This window comes from Anopheles cruzii, chromosome 3 (assembly GCF_943734635.1).
Source record: "Anopheles cruzii chromosome 3, idAnoCruzAS_RS32_06, whole genome shotgun sequence".
In the NCBI taxonomy this organism is placed as follows: domain Eukaryota; kingdom Metazoa; phylum Arthropoda; class Insecta; order Diptera; family Culicidae; genus Anopheles; species Anopheles cruzii.
In genome coordinates this window covers 77,688,254-77,703,441 of record NC_069145.1, presented here as the reverse complement: position 1 = coordinate 77,703,441, position 15,188 = coordinate 77,688,254, and the positions used below count along the sequence as shown (strand labels likewise).

The following is a 15,188-nucleotide window of genomic DNA, read 5'->3' as shown; positions in this document are numbered from 1 at the left end:
GAAGAGGAAATAGGAACACTTTTGAACAAAAGAACACAATTGAAAAAATTGTGTTGCGTTTTTTTAATTTTGAATACAGTTTCAACAGAACTTAGTAAAGTGTGAATTTAGTTTTAAAATGTCTGTGTTTTTCACACACGAACCACGTGGTTGGCGTGCAGCGTTTTTCGAGTTCCCGTGGAGCAACGAAACTCTCAACCCACCTTCATAAACACAACCGTTCGCCTTCGCCAACGAACTGTCAGAAACCGTTTCGTCGCGTTGCGTGTGGTACAAAACGTGCTCTTGTTTTGTTTCGCGTTCGTCGGACTGCGGTGCCGAATTGTGGTTAATTGTTGTGTGTAAAAATATTGCTGATCCACAATGGGTAAGGCCAGAAAGCCAAAGCTACACCGAAATCAAGCCAACCCCACGGGGCTGATGGACGTGAGTGCGCTCATCGAACGTGGGCTAGCGGCCGACGAAGAGGAAAAATCTGGTACTCCGATCGAGGCGATCGTCGAGCAGCTGGAGTCGTCGGTAACGGAAGAAAAGCTGTGCGGCCTGCAATCGCTTGCCACGATCTGCCAGGGGGAGGTAAATTTGGCCGAAGTGGTAGAGAACAACCTGATACGTATCTGTTCGGCACTGCTGGTCGATTCGGACCAGAGTGTCCGGCATGCGACCGCCGGAGCACTGCGGAACCTGTCTACCCTCAGTGTGGAACTGTGCGAGTTTATGGTCGATCAGGACGTACTTACTCCGCTGCTTGCCCTGCTGCACCGGTACACTGGCGGATCGCAATGGACTCCTAAATTCGATTCGAACATGCAAAACCAAATGGACGAACACGCGGACACGTTCCTGCAGGCGGTCAACTTGTTGTGGAATCTTTGCGAAAGCACAACCGACGCGTTGAACGCACTCAACCAAACACAGGTGCTGGAACGCTTCGTTGCCTTCCTTGACCACACTGTTTACGGCCACGAAATCAGTAAGATCCTTCGGACACTCGAATGCGCTCGGTACTAATGACAGCAATAATTTCCTTTGCAGCGATCGCCGTAGCACAATGTTTGCTAGTCGTGTCGGAAGACAACACAACCTGCTGGCAAGTACTGGCGAACCATGGGTCGGAACTTTCTTCGCTGCTCGTCCTGGAAGGGTTAGACAATGCAGCGATCCTTCTTCGTACGGTTGCTGCCGGCATCATTTGCAATGTGCCCGCTCTACTGAGCAGTCATTTGGGCCCGATTTTGCTTGCCGTCTCTAAGACACTCGAGCCGAACCATCGGACGGCGCTGGGTAATATGACCAGTATGTTGCCTCTGCTTCCGTCCAGAGACGTGGTTGACCTGGAGGTGATGGACGACATGCCGATCGAAGAAGAAACCGAAGCCCAATCACATCAGCGACGCCGCAAGGCTGATCTCCCGTCGGAGGGAGAGCAGGAAGTGCGTAGCGTTGGCTGGTTGCTGCAGGCACAAAGAATAGCGGCCGAAATAATGACCAACATTTGCTCGACCGATGACGATGACGGCGATGAGGATGGACAGCGAGAGGGTAGTGACAACGAGAATAACGGGTCCGATGCGGAGAGTGTGTGCGATTATGATGCAGCAAATGAGCTGAACGGGAGCGTAGAAAACACTGACAAAGTTCCGGTCGAAGTGCTGGAAGCTATCCGATCGCTGGGGCTGGTAGAAAAGCTGTGGCAAAAGGCTCAACCAGTGCCAGAGAACGTGCAACAGATTTTGATGGAGTCGGAGCGTGGCACACAGAAAAAGCTGGACTCGTTGCGTATATCGGCCATGCTGTGTTTGCACAATCTGTGCAACAACGTCACGACGGATGATCTGGGTGGCCCGGCTGCCGTTTACAGTGTGTGGATTGATCTGGGCCAGCAAGTGTTTCAGGGACAGCACAATGTGAAGCTGCTGGAGGCCTCCACTTCGCTGATGCGCGCCACGCTGGAACATCTCCGCCCGAACCCGGAACTTTTCCATCAGATGACGGAAACGGATCTACAGTTGATGCTAAACGGTGTGGTTGGCTGCGAGGACGCGGAAATACGTGCGAACTGGCTACGAATGCTGGGCATTCTGGGTTGCCTACTGCCGGAAAAGCTGGTAAAAACGATCATTGATTTTGTGCTCAATACCTGTGCCACCGAGGACGACGTGTGGGTGCTGGCCGAAGCACTGGACTCGCTCATGGATGTATTCGCCGACAACGATTGGTATGCGATCGTGCACGAGCTGGGAATGGTAGCGAAGTGCAAGCAGCTCGATCGCGCTATGCGAGACAAGTTGAGGCGCAACAAGCGACAGCTGGGCGATCGGTATCCGGCGGTGACGACGGTGCGCACGAATTTGGGGCGGTTTTGTAAATATCTCGAGACGGAGATGAAAAAATACAAACCGCAATTGGAGGCGTAAGCGAGCGGGCGATGGTCACGGTTTGGCTTGCCAATCGGCATCGATGCAATCATATTGTTAACTATGCATGTACGGATATACAATGAACTGAAACAAACAACGTATTAAATGAAACACTTGTGTGTCAATAAAGTGTCCTTTACGTTACTTTTCTTGAAGACCAGTTGGTGTCCTTTCTTCGAACATTCAAGCCTGACCACCTCTTTGGAGAAAGATATACACGAATTAAAAACAACGTAACTGTCTTCTGATTATCGTATCGACGGTAGAAAGTGCTGAAACTTGCAACGAATTTCTTAATTACAATAAAAGCAAATGGTGAATCGCAACTGTCCATTCAAATGAGAACTCCGTAAAGTTAACGTCAGAAGTAACACAACAGACGTCACTTTTGACAGTTGCTTGTCTTGTTTTTGTTTGTTTCTTGTTTTGCTGAGCATTTTACGTGAGGTGATTCAACATCCTTCTGGAACAACACGCCGGAACAGAATTAAATCCTACCGGCATGACGAATATCGGCAACGGCGGAGAGACCTCCGATTCGGTCACTATCAACATTTCCAATTCGCACAACGATGCCATTTCGTTCGAACGCAAGTACAGCCGCTCGCAGACGGTAAACGAGTTTAAAGTGAAGCTGGAACCGATCACCGGCGGATCTGCCGGAACGATGCAGCTGGAGCTGTACAGTGGGGATCGGTTGGTGTGTAAGCTGGACAGCGACAGCCGACTGCTCGGATCGTACCCGGTCGAAGACGGCATGAGGGTACACGTGATCGACCACTTCCAGTTCGTCCAGGAGAACGTGGCCAAGTTTGAGCTCAGCACGGAGGAGTACGACAAGAAGTCGGACAGTGTTCGGAGCTTCCTGCGGAAGAACAAGCTCGGCAAGTACAACGAGGCGGAGATGGCCAAACTGGAGGAGGATCGCAAGCGCCAGGAAGCGGAAGACCAGAAGAAGATCGACGAAACCGCGGTCGGTGCAAGGTGCCGGGTCACCACCAAGGGGCACCCCACCCGGCTGGGAACGGTCCTGTACAAGGGGGAACTCGAGGGTAAGCCAGGACTTTTCTTCGGCGTAAAATTCGACGAACCGCTCGGAGTGAACGATGGCAGCGTCAACGGGAAACGATATTTCGACTGTCCGCCCAAATATGGTAGCTTCGTAACGCTGAAAGCGGTCGAGGTGGGCGATTTTCCTCCGGAAGAGTTCTCGCTGGACGATGAGCTGTGAAAGGCCATTCCATTTCGTTCGACACTTTGCCCGAAGCCTTTGCGGTGTGTGGCACAAATTATACACATTCTACCCTTTTTCACACGCAAACTATTTATAACGCAACTAAGTTACGGAATTCGACTGGGTTATCAACTAATAATAAAATACCATTAACACAAGCAAGATAAACACTGAGAACGCCTTACTTTGTTCTATAAATAGAGTACAACGAAACATGAATTTTATTCTACTTTTAGCCTAAAGCACAATCACACACCTAACGGTATCGAAACTAGAAACAGCGAATAGAAAAGCGAATCTCCCAACACTACGGATCGAAGCATCCCAAGTACATTTTCCCGTCTATGACGCGTTGGTTACGGTCCGGGACGACCGTTCACTACCCACCGTTGGTATGCCCTCCGACAGCGCATGAGTGCGCCTCGGTTTAGGTACAGGATTCCAGTTTATGCAGTCCTGGAACTGGTGATCTTCGTTCGCTTCGCCAAGGGTCAGAGTTTTGGTGGGACTCTTTTTCACCCGACCACCGGCCGCCCCGTACGCATTGTTCCTGTCATCGAGGTTCGCATTCAGATTATCGTCCGTCAAATTGTCGTAGTACGATCCCCGGCCAGTCGGAATGGTGAGCACCCGATACTGGGACGCTCCCTCGTCCTGAGACGTACCGGCCTGCGTGATCTGTGGGTAACCAGCCGCACCGTACGAGCTATCTATATCATGCAGCAGGGTTTGTATCTCCTTTTCCCGCTCGTTCAGTTCGCGGATGTTGCGTACCATACTGTCGGTAGACTGGGTGGAGTGCAGGCTGTTGCTGGACTGATCGTGGCTGAACTTCAGCATGCTCTGACTCTTGTTGATCGACTCGATGATGTCCCGGACTGAGCGTCGCCGCTCGGTTGTCCCGTTTTCGCTTACGGCCGTTGTAATATTCCCCGTCGATTCGCTGATCTTCATCCGGGCGGACTCGATCTTTGTGTCAATCTCCGTGTGGATCGGTGCCACCTTCAGTTTGTAGTGCAAATTGTCCACAATGATCGTCGTCGTCGGGCCCTCTTCGTCGTCATCGCCTGTCGGCGGTGGCAAGATTGGCTTCGGTACAACCGGCTTTTCCGCCACCCTAGTAACCTGCTGCGCCATGTACCTTTCACGGTTCGATCGTCTCGTTGGGACGGGAGTGGCCGGAAGGGCTAGCTGTTCAAAATCGATCTCAACTTCGCGCGTGGCAACAGGATTCGTTGGTTGGGCTGGTGGTTCAGTTGCTGTTATTTCCGCTTTTATCGGTTTGTCCGTTTTCTCCGACTTCTTCCTCGGCACAGGTGTTGGGCTTAGACGGTTCGCATTTGATTCAACCACCGTTTCAATCTCCATGCTGCTGATCACGGCCGTAGAAGGTGCAGCCCGCTGGGGTGCTTCTGATGGCACAGGTTCTATTGCCTTCACTTGGCCACCGTTTCCCGTAATCTCTGTTGATGTCACGACGATCGTTTCCTCAGGAACATTGGCACCGTTGGGAACTGTGGCCGTATGGGTACGGCTAACGGTCGCATCTGCCGATGTCGATACGTTCGTTTCCTTAGGAACATTAACAGGAACTGGAGCTGTTTGAGCTTCCTGTACCACCAATTCGCTCTCGATCGTCGACACGGTCGTCGGAATTTCCGTCGGTTGGGCATTATTATTGTTTAAATCGCACCTCGACGGACCACCGTTTGTCTGCACAACGGTGGCGTTGGTGGTTTGCGACTCACTGCTGGAACCGTTAGCACCGCCGGCCGTGGTGGTTATCCGGACGAAACTTTCAATCTCGGCCGTCAGATTCCGTAGGTCCTCGTTTTGAGTGTCCTCCGGCGTAGAAACGTCAATCGCGTGTGGATGGTACGATGGGGACTGCAAAGCAAGAGAGCATATAGGCGACGACCATTTTCTAGGATTCCAAAAATCTACTCACCACGGTGACGGGCGGCGGTGGCGGAGCCCTTCGCTTGGTGCGTGTTTTAGTGCCAGTTTTGCGCGATCTCAAGGTTTCACTGTAGGAAGCGCTGTCATCCATGCTGATCGTGGACATCGTATCTGTTTCGTAGTCCATTTCGTCATCGAACGGATTGCTGTGGTGCTGCTGCGGTACACGTGGCGTGGTGCTGCGGGTGAAGATATTGTTAAATTATCGATCGATCGAGATAATCGGTGGAGGAAGAATCTTACCCGTAAGGTAGGGCCGGGGCTACTCTCTTTTTTCGAGGAGTAGATGTCACCATTCCGGTACTGTACGTTGAGAACCCGTTTTGGATGGTGCTGCGGTATTGGTCGTTTCGCGTGAATCCAATTCCGTCGTTCTCCTGAAGCGGTATTCGTGATTAGACCCTAACCTAGGGCACTGTGGTGCGGGCTTACCTTTGGGCGATCTTGAAGCGAAGTACGGTACCGGGAGTGACGCACAAATAGCGGGGTGGTGGTGTACGACTGGCTTTCACGCACCGTCTCGCGCCCGGGCACAACATTGACGGTGTTCCGGTAGCCGGCGGCACTGCTACTTGCGATGGTCGCGTACGTATCAGTCTCGTAAGCATCCCTTCGCAGTGGCGGTGGACTCTCGGACGTTTTGTTGATCCCCAGCGTCGATGAGCGCTTCTTGCCGAAGCGTACCGATGAGTATAGCCTGCGGGCGGATAAAGAAGATAAGGAACTTAATGGGACCAATCATTCGCACTCTCGCGTAATTGCCCGGGAACGAACTGGGTCTCAGATCTCCGACGATCCAGACGAGACAATGGCTATCGATTGGCTTGCTCCCCGCGTCGATCTTGTTTCTGGACCGACAATTATTTATTAGCGTGCCAAACATTGTTGGAAACCGACCGGCTGAGTGGTTCAATTAAAATTTCACCTCCCGCCGCAGTCATCGACGGGCTTCGCTGAACTTGACACGAGTAGGCTCAGGCGCGGCCTGTGGACTCTCTCGGCGCAAACCGAATGGAGGTCGCATTTCAATTAGTCTGGTACGCCACAGTACGTACTGGTGCAGCGTAGAGAAGGCCTCGTTGAATGGCCGGGCCGTACCGCGCAGTGTCTTGATAGAAACCGCCGACGATCACGCGTATCTAGGTGATCGCCGACAAGCCGGCTGGCGGGGCAAATACTTGTTTCATTATCATACAATGCATCGACCGGTAGTAGCTGTCGTTGGAAAGTGGCACCCGACCGAGATGGTACCGAGCGGCGCACTGTCAAACTTAACATTTCTGAACCGAGTTTCCATACCGGAGCGATCTACGGTTCACTCGCACTGCCAGCTGGTCGGTTTAACCCCTACCGGTGGGCAAGGCAAACAAGTTTCTGGACAAGTATTCAGCACATCATATTTGTGCTCAAGTTTGCCGCAGTTCGCAGCACGGCCGCCTCGTGAGATACGGGTTGATCGTAATGGCGGAAGAAAAATACCATTCAATGGCACTTAAACTGTGCGAGGAGCGTAGTGTAGTGGCTTAAATGTGCCTTGATTTATCTGCCCTCGCCGTCGTTCCCGGGTGCGGTGTGTAGGAGCGCCAGCAACATCGGCACTGCACTCGAATAATGTTCTTGATTGAAGGGGAGCGAAAAATGATATGCATAAGAAATTGGCACGAGCTCATGGCGGCGCACAGCCCAACCTCAACCGTTGCCTAAGCTCGGATGCACCGGAAGAATGGGTAGAGCGGTACAACCCGAGCTCATGCTGTCCAACGGACCAAGGCCACGATTGGGGTCTCCCCAGAGCCATAGGCGCTGTTGCTTTTTGTAACGGTCGCTGAGTCGCATTATTGGTCTCGTAAACTTTGACGGTTACATTTGGTGGTGCTTGTAACCCGTTATTAGAACGGTATATGTTTCGGAATTGTTGCCTCTTCCCACACACCCATTGAAAGCATTTGCAGACAAAGTGCTTTACTCAAATGCTTTTAATAACTATACGGTTCTTGAAGATCTGTGGCGCTTCAGTTAAGCAGGATTTAAAAACGTAGCGTAATATAGGCAACACTTGTGATAGAAAGATTGTAAACAGAAGATCGAGTTCAGAACGATCTGGAGAGAAAAAAGGTGGGAACCTTGAGTAAACAATTCTTTCCAAAATCGTTAACCCATCACACCACCACGAACTCATATGAGTCATCAGGAGTCGTTTCGAGCAATAAATCCAAATCTGGACGCATTGGTTTTGTTGCCTCTTGAGAAGCGACAGAGAAATGGGCCGCGTACTAAGCCACGCTAAATTTAGAAATGATGTTTTCGCATGAACCCAACCCAACCAACCCCGTTCGTCGTGGCCATCGGCGCGTGGGGCGCTCCCTACTAGACATGTGGGCCCCCGGAGCCGATTCGAGGAATGGCGACGATTGTTTTCATGCAGATTGTTTGCGACACCCACGATCACGATTGTGGATAAAAGTAATAGGAGCGAATGAAGTAATCAAATAGAAAAAAAGGTGGACTCATGAAAGAGAGTGTCATCTACCGCCATGTACGGAGTAAACGGAGAATAATCCAGTGCATCCCAAAGTGCGGGGAGCGTTTTAGGTTAGGTAACACTCATGGCCACCGTCGACCAAAACCTAAGACAAATGTAGTGCAAGGCTACCGACAGCACGCCCAACAGTTTAGCACATCAGAACGCGATATGTATTTTGCACAACATTTCCCGACCTCTCACCGAGCGAGAGGGGAGCAGGAAAGCTGGCCACCCGAACCCGAAGATATAAAACATCTTCACTCCATCAAACCGCAGTTCAGTCACAAGGTGATAGACGAGAAATTTGAGCCAGAATGTTTGAAGGACCGCTCGTTAGGGTGACGACCGTGGGAGCGCTGCTTGTCCTGCTGCAGGTCCTGTCGGCTACCGTTGACGGTGCACCACGCGATGGTTCCACAACACCGGTGGCCATCGTCAGCCAGAGTGCGACCCGGGAATCGGACGGCAGCTTCGTTTCGGCCTACGAATCGGCCGACGGAAGCAAGGTGGAGGACCAAGGCGTGGTAAAAACCATCGACGTACCAGACGCAAACGGGGGAACGCAGCAGGCGACGGTGGTGGTACAGCACGGCACCTACTCCTACATCGCCCCGGACGGAACGCCGATCAGCACCCAGTGGAGCGCGGATGAAGGCGGCTTTCGGGCGCAGGGTGCCCATCTACCGGTGGCACCCGGAGTGGGTCACAGCACGGACCAGGGAAAGCGTTAGAGCAGCAAGAACCTAATAAAGCGTCACCGGGTTGGTAGTACAACTAGAATTGGACGATTTGTTGGAAACTTGTCCAGTCTCTAAAGATCCGGGGAACCATTAAACAACATAAACACCTCCGGAGATCTAATTCTGGCGGATACTGTTAAAAACGATTTCATTGGCACATCTGATGATTCTAACAGACCCTTCCTGGGGGGGACGCGCAATTTCTTGCATGACGATGATGTAACTCCATTTTCTTCCCGGCTTCCCGGAGAGCACTCCTCGCCGTAGGTAATGTGGAGACATCGCGTTGATACGTTGATGCCAACAGGCACGAAGCCGCCCGTTGCGCCGCTTGATAAAATTATCATTTCCAAGCTGGCGGCCATAAATAAGCTAATTAGAGTGAGGATGGCGCGGTGACACTTACCACAGCTCGCGAAGTCCGTCGCGCAAGCTCGACAGGCTACCGCGGCGCTGAGACCGGCCGTGGGCCGCCGGCTTGGGGTTCCAGAAGCGTAGCCGCTTGTGGTTCTCGTCCTCGTAGAACGGATTCAGATGCTCCGGGTAGTCGTAGATGCTGCTCGTCGAGCCACCATTCTGGCACGACAGATCGGTCATTTTGGACCGGGTGGCACCGGCTCCGAGACCGGATGTGGTGTGTGGTTGCTTACAATTTTGGACGTCCCGCCCCCCGCGGGGATGATGTCATTCGGCGCGTCGTTAGCACCGCAATTTGTTTTTTTTTTCGGACACTCTTGTTTTCCTTTTTGTTTTCTAACACTCGTGCCGGTTCACTTTGCAAGGGGATAATTTGCCAACCCCACGCGCTTTTGACACTTTTTTGGGCGGGGTGGCACGGATCGTGAGTTTCATACGAGAGCTGCCACCGGAGCCGGAGCGGGGGGTGGACCCGTGCGGAACACTAGAAACCTGCTGATCGAGAAACGACACACAGTTCAGCCGGGCTGCCCGTTAGAGAATGCCCGTTTATCAGTGCACACCGTGCGGGTTTATCTTATCACCTTCCAGGTCCAGGTTTGAGCCCTCGATGGGCACCAACACCACGAGCACGACGGGTGTTGTGATTGAGTGTGTTTTACTTGTTTTACCCCAACATTTCGTGCCCGTGATGTCCACGCCTCAGGCTGACCGCAAAGTGTCACTCGGACAGTTACGAAAGCATGCGATTAGTTTCACTACAGCACCGATGGCGATGATGCACCGATGTGCACTATCGCACATCGGTGCGATCGGACCGAGCTCTGTCTTCGACCAACCCTTCGGATGCTCACGCTCGAGTCACGTTCGGTGATCATTAGCAAATTACCGGGCGGGCGCAAAAAAAAACGCTCTAAAGTCCGTCGAGTGTATCAAGCGAAGTAGTGATTTTTGCCCTTTCTTTTCGCTCTCGCCAGAGTGTGGTATACACAACAACATGAAGTAACGTCCAAAGGGGGTTCCTTTTTTGCTGGCTGGTTGGGTTAGTTTCTGTTCGAAGTGCTACTACTCGCAGAGCGATAAGACGCCGTTGGCGATAACGCACCTACCGCCGCTGTCTACGGTCGTTTTAAATATAGTTTTGATTTTCTTTTTCGATTTTTTTCTTCAGCATGTTGTATCCAATACAAATCGGTAAGGTGTGCTGCGTTATAAAAGGTATTGCGTCTGAAAATTAATCGCCGTACTACAACAGACGAAGGATATGGGATAATATAAGACCGCACAACACACACACCTCGTACGTTATCTCTGGTTTGTTGCTTTTTATCTCAAATGCAAACATGTGCCCCAGGGTTACACATCTCACCTCCGTGACGACATTCGTTTCGCACCAAGGACGGGGTAACACGTAGCTTTTACGCACATGCTTCACTATTCATTAACTTTCAGTGGCCATTCGGTGTTTCAGGTAACGTAGTTCATTCATAAGAGCTAGTTACATCAAAACGGCGCGGTAACCAATCAGGACCAGTTAAAAGTATACCAAATTACGGCACCGTTTTAATTAAAATTACAATTTTAGCTTCCAAAAAGTTGACCCTCGTCAACCCTTTTAAAGGGAAAAATATAATTATTTTAAATGCAAAAAAAATTCTAGTGTAAAACGAATTAATGTAATGATGCGAGTTAATTCAAATCGAAACGGAAAAATACAAAATGATTCCGCCGGACAAAATAAAACGCCTCGTCACGGGTCCAGAGGCCGCTTGCATCCCAGGTGCATCTGAGTGAGCCGAGTCCGAGTAATCCAGAAACCGGATCAACTGATACTGCTCGGCCTCGGTCATTACCAGCGTGGCGATGGCGGGGGCACAGTTTACCAAACAGCTGACGAAAGCGGACCTCGGACCGATCGCGGGCGCCGATCGTGGCTGAAGGGTACAAGCCCGTGACGCTGTCGGAGGGTTGTTGAAAGCCATTCGTCGCGGGCAGACTCTTTGGGGTGAGACTGTGAGGCCGTGTAGAAATTTCTCTACATTGCGAGATGGTGCGGCCATCAACTATGGTACTGTTGCTTCTCTTTGTGCGTGTGTGTTCATTATTGTGGAAACACGGGCACGGTTGTTGTTATTTTGTTTTGCTCTAGTCCCGATGGAGCGATGATTTGCTAGCAGATGAGTTGGTGAACCACGTCCGTGTTGCCATCACGCCGGCGCTTTCATGACTATCCTCATGATCTTGGGAAGCAGAAGGTCCGCGGACCAAGAAAGTCCGTTCGAAGTGATAGTTTTTGGTGAGGTGGTCAGCGGCACATGAATCATTTGGGAATATCACTGGAACCGGTACCGATACGTTCCATTGTCACCAAGACGCTTCGTTCGAGCGAGATAGATGTCTTATGAGGTGTCGAATGAGTCACTTGGGATGCTGTTGTTGAAATCAGCTTATTATTATTAACAGGACGAGTAAAACAACCAGAAGAGGGAAATTCCATCAACACATTTTTCTTTGCTGCAGTACACAAACACAAGCAGCACACAGAATTTTCTTATCCACGGCGTACTACTCGCGGGAAAATGAGCACTGGTCTGGGGCCTATTTTTAGCTCGCCAACCAAATATTTGTTTTTTAGCAGCCGTACTGCCGCCGTGGCCTCACGCGCGATCATCTTCATGATGGGGAGCGTTTTCTCGGAGTCCGTAATTTTTCTCCAAAATCTGACTGGTTCCTCACACTCGCCGGAAGCGTTAGCATGTACTTCGCACCTACACGACACGCGAACAGCTCGATCGCCTCGTTGCGGCGATCAATTTGGCGATATTTTTGCACCCCTTTTTCGCGCGTATGTGTGCACCATTGCACCACAAAAAAACACCCTTAGACAAGCACACGACCGCGGAAACGCGCATGCGGTACAAGAGTGAACTCTTCACTGCAATTGGGCTGGTGAGTAATTTCACCCAAATAATGGTTCGGGGCTTTGATCATCGCACTCGGCACTACGAACCTCTATCGCGAGGCGTTCTTATGTTGGCGTTGTGTCTCGCGTGGGGGTCGCACAGTGTCGAAAACGCACCGACGAGATCGGGCGACTGCCGAACCTGCTCAAGAGAACCGCACTCAAGACTGCGAAGACGGCATCGCGCATCTGAGTTTGTTGCGGCGAAAGGCGGTCACTAAGACCAGCAACATTACTACTGTTGCTGTTGTTATTTAGCTTGCGGTTGTGTTCGTGTGAGGCGTCGATCGTGCACTGCTCGTGGTTCGCGATCGCGGCGCCACCGGAACACGGTCGACGATTGACCGATCACTGATGACGTCACGGGGGTGTCTCGTGAGCGAGCACGCTGACCGCACGGAAGGTCAACGCGACGCGGTGCAGGAGTGGGGAAAAAAATGGAACCCACCTTCCAAACGCCAATAACTGGCGGGGTGCGTGCAGTAGAGTAGTTGCTGAAATTTGCCAGAGAAAGGGTTAATATTTGCAGATTTCAACAGAAAAGTTGCCTCTAAATTACCGTATTCTGTTCTTTTTTCTTGGAATAATGTTTAAGTAATGCTTCTTTCACTACATGTTCTCCTGGTTATTAGGTGTGATCCTCCGTCTGGAATGCGTGATTGTGATTGCGACAATATTGAATATTTGAAAAAGATTTTTTTCGGTTGGGAAACTCAAAAACTGTTCAAACCATAGCTGGAGTAAGGTTCGTAGACCAACTTTGGCAGCTTCAAATTTAGCTTTGCCTTTAAGGGTTTGCAACAGCAATGCTGCCCCGTGTAGCAAGAAAGTTCCATTTGTTTCTATTGTTTCCATGCCAACGAAGAAAGTATAATAAAATGTTAGGCACTGATGTAAGTCCAGAAACTTATTAGCATCATTTCTCTTCTTAAGGAAGGTTGTCCAGCGTCATAGGAAAGTTTAGCAAACAATGTTTCTTTCAGTAATGTCAGTTTTAAGCCTCAAGCCAATATTTAATATGCATGTTGAACGATGGTAATTATGTTGTTAAATGCAATCTGTGGACTTTCCGGAAGAGACCGAGTGTGAATGTTTTTTATGTGGCAACTAAAACTAATATTATGTATTGCCGTTCGATTTTCAAATATTGTTCTGCCGGATGTTGCCCTCGCCCGTCAAAGAGCTTTCAGTCAAACGAACACCGAAAGCTCTCCGCAAAAAGCTTTCGTACAAGCTGCCAGCAGAGCGCGCTCCGCTGACTTCTGGCTTCGAATTCGGGCGAGCTGACCACCAAATGATGTACCCGCTCCTCTCCGCACCATCAAACAAATTAACTATCACAATTCGTTCATTAAGCTCAATTTGCAGCATGCAAATTAACCTGAATCCGCTTCAGCGATGAGCGTTTGTGGAATGCTTGTAATGCTTCACGTTTATCCGCCGCACTGTCCGGCACGTTTGATGGATGACCTTAATCGGTGCCGGAAACTCATAAAATGCAGCATGTTTCATTAAATGGAGCATGTTTCGGCTAGCTTAAAGTTTGCATGTTGCGTTGCGCTAGCGTACGACAGAAAAAAAAAAACAAAAATTGAGACCCACCAGAACCCACCAGGCAGAATGTGTCAATTATTCAAAACCGTGCCGTGTATATGAGGCTGATTTTCTTTTTTGCATCCAAACAGTTTGCCGCGGTGTAGATTTTCATCGTGTTGTGCAGCCGCGCGGCTGTGTGTTCATGTGTTGCGCTTGTTTATTGGAATGTGCAAATTAAAATTTGATTAATCCATTTGCAGCATGTATTTCACCAGTTTTTTTTTCAATTGACGTTTTTGTACACCCGGCGAACCCGGCGTTGTTGGCATGTGTAACACTAACAGGCGGTTTAAAATGCAACTGCACTTTTTGCATTCAACTGTTCAACTTTATCAAAACTTATCCTTTTTCCTGTATCACGCCAGCCGAAGAGGGAGACGGAGCCATGTTTTTGCCATGTTTATCGGCTTAGTTCTGGGTTTGGCCCATATTTCTATGCCGATTCCCGTGTTTTTTTTTTTGACGAAAGGGCACGAGAATGACCCGACGAACAGGGAATGAACTCGCATAACTATGCAAATAGCCAGCATCCGTCCGCGGAAGGTTCGCCAGTTCCGGTGTATTTGTGGCTGCCATTTTGTGCGCCCGCCATGAAATAAATGGCATGAATAAATTAATAAGTCTGCGATTTAATGCAATTACCTTCCCGGGGCTAATTGTTGATGGGTTTGATTTTCGAGTGGTTTCACCGAACCGAACCCAATCGCGGGATGATCACACAACCGGCGAGCGGGCCGGATTCTTGCGGGTCTGGCACCCAACCGTGGTTGCTCGGAGATGTGTTTCCCATATATGACCCGCGGGATCATTTTAAAAATTAATCAATTAATCAATTCATGTCATGTACTCAATTCACAATCTATTTTGCCGTTTACAGCCCCAAACAGTGCTGACTGAGAACAATCAATTGTAATTGTAACCACTTTCCCATGTACGTTGACAATTTTTTGCAGCTAGGCAAACCTTTGCTCTCTTTTTGTCCGCAGTGAAGCATTTTCATGTGAACGAACTGTAGAGAGTACAACATAAAGCATTGGCACCAATGCCGGTTGGCCGGTAATTTTCGAACCAATTAAAATGACTCTTGAGAGAGCTCAAACTCTGAACCGCACAAAAAAGTTATCGAAAGTGTTGCCACACACTTTTAATGCGCTGAAACACTTTCACGGCACTGTTTCGCTGGAGAGTTTCCACTCTTGGGCCACCTATCTTAACCAACTCGTAAACTTCGGCACGAGAACGGACCACTTCTAAGTCATCATCGGCGCTGCACTTTTGCAACAACATGGCGCCGGTAATGAACTGTAGGGCCGGTGCAAAACCTCGCAACCCGAGT

General features: G+C 50.1%; 3 protein-coding genes across 3 annotated transcripts; 2 read left to right on the top strand and 1 right to left on the bottom strand.

The window, feature by feature from the left end:
• The first annotated feature begins 363 nt into the window (after positions 1-363).
• Positions 364-2,501, top strand: LOC128272547 (HEAT repeat-containing protein 3). Its single transcript, XM_053010373.1, has 2 exons — positions 364-973; positions 1,036-2,501. The coding sequence occupies exons 1-2, from the start codon at positions 364-366 to the stop codon at positions 2,415-2,417; spliced, it is 1,992 nt and encodes a 663-aa protein (XP_052866333.1). The 3' UTR covers positions 2,418-2,501.
• Positions 2,502-2,876: 375 nt separating this feature from the next.
• On the top strand, positions 2,877-3,795 carry LOC128272672 (tubulin-folding cofactor B). The gene has a single exon (XM_053010535.1). The coding sequence runs from the start codon at positions 2,923-2,925 to the stop codon at positions 3,649-3,651; it is 729 nt and encodes a 242-aa protein (XP_052866495.1). The 5' UTR covers positions 2,877-2,922; the 3' UTR covers positions 3,652-3,795.
• A 50-nt stretch (positions 3,796-3,845) lies between these two features.
• LOC128269688 (uncharacterized) lies at positions 3,846-12,359 on the bottom strand. Its single transcript, XM_053007075.1, has 7 exons — positions 12,305-12,359; positions 9,284-9,786; positions 6,046-6,310; positions 5,857-5,990; positions 5,603-5,792; positions 5,194-5,541; positions 3,846-5,142 (listed from the first exon to the last, which is right to left on the bottom strand). Exons 2-7 carry the CDS (start codon positions 9,472-9,474, stop codon positions 3,997-3,999), a joined length of 2,274 nt encoding a protein of 757 aa, XP_052863035.1. The 5' UTR covers positions 9,475-9,786; positions 12,305-12,359; the 3' UTR covers positions 3,846-3,996.
• Between the last annotated feature and the right edge of the window lie 2,829 nt (positions 12,360-15,188).

Coding starts and splice junctions, on each gene's coding strand:
- LOC128272547 (XM_053010373.1), top strand. CDS start 364: ATGGGTAAGGCCAGAAAGCCAAAGCTACACCGAAATCAAGCCAACCCC. Junction 974..1,035: donor TGTTTACGGCCACGAAATCA/GTAAGATCCTTC, acceptor TTTCCTTTGCAG/CGATCGCCGTAGCACAATGT.
- LOC128272672 (XM_053010535.1), top strand. CDS start 2,923: ATGACGAATATCGGCAACGGCGGAGAGACCTCCGATTCGGTCACTATC.
- LOC128269688 (XM_053007075.1), bottom strand. CDS start 9,474: ATGACCGATCTGTCGTGCCAGAATGGTGGCTCGACGAGCAGCATCTAC. Junction 5,991..6,045: donor CGCTTCAAGATCGCCCAAAG/GTAAGCCCGCAC, acceptor ATACCGCTTCAG/GAGAACGACGGAATTGGATT. Junction 5,542..5,602: donor CACCGCCGCCCGTCACCGTG/GTGAGTAGATTT, acceptor CTTGCTTTGCAG/TCCCCATCGTACCATCCACA.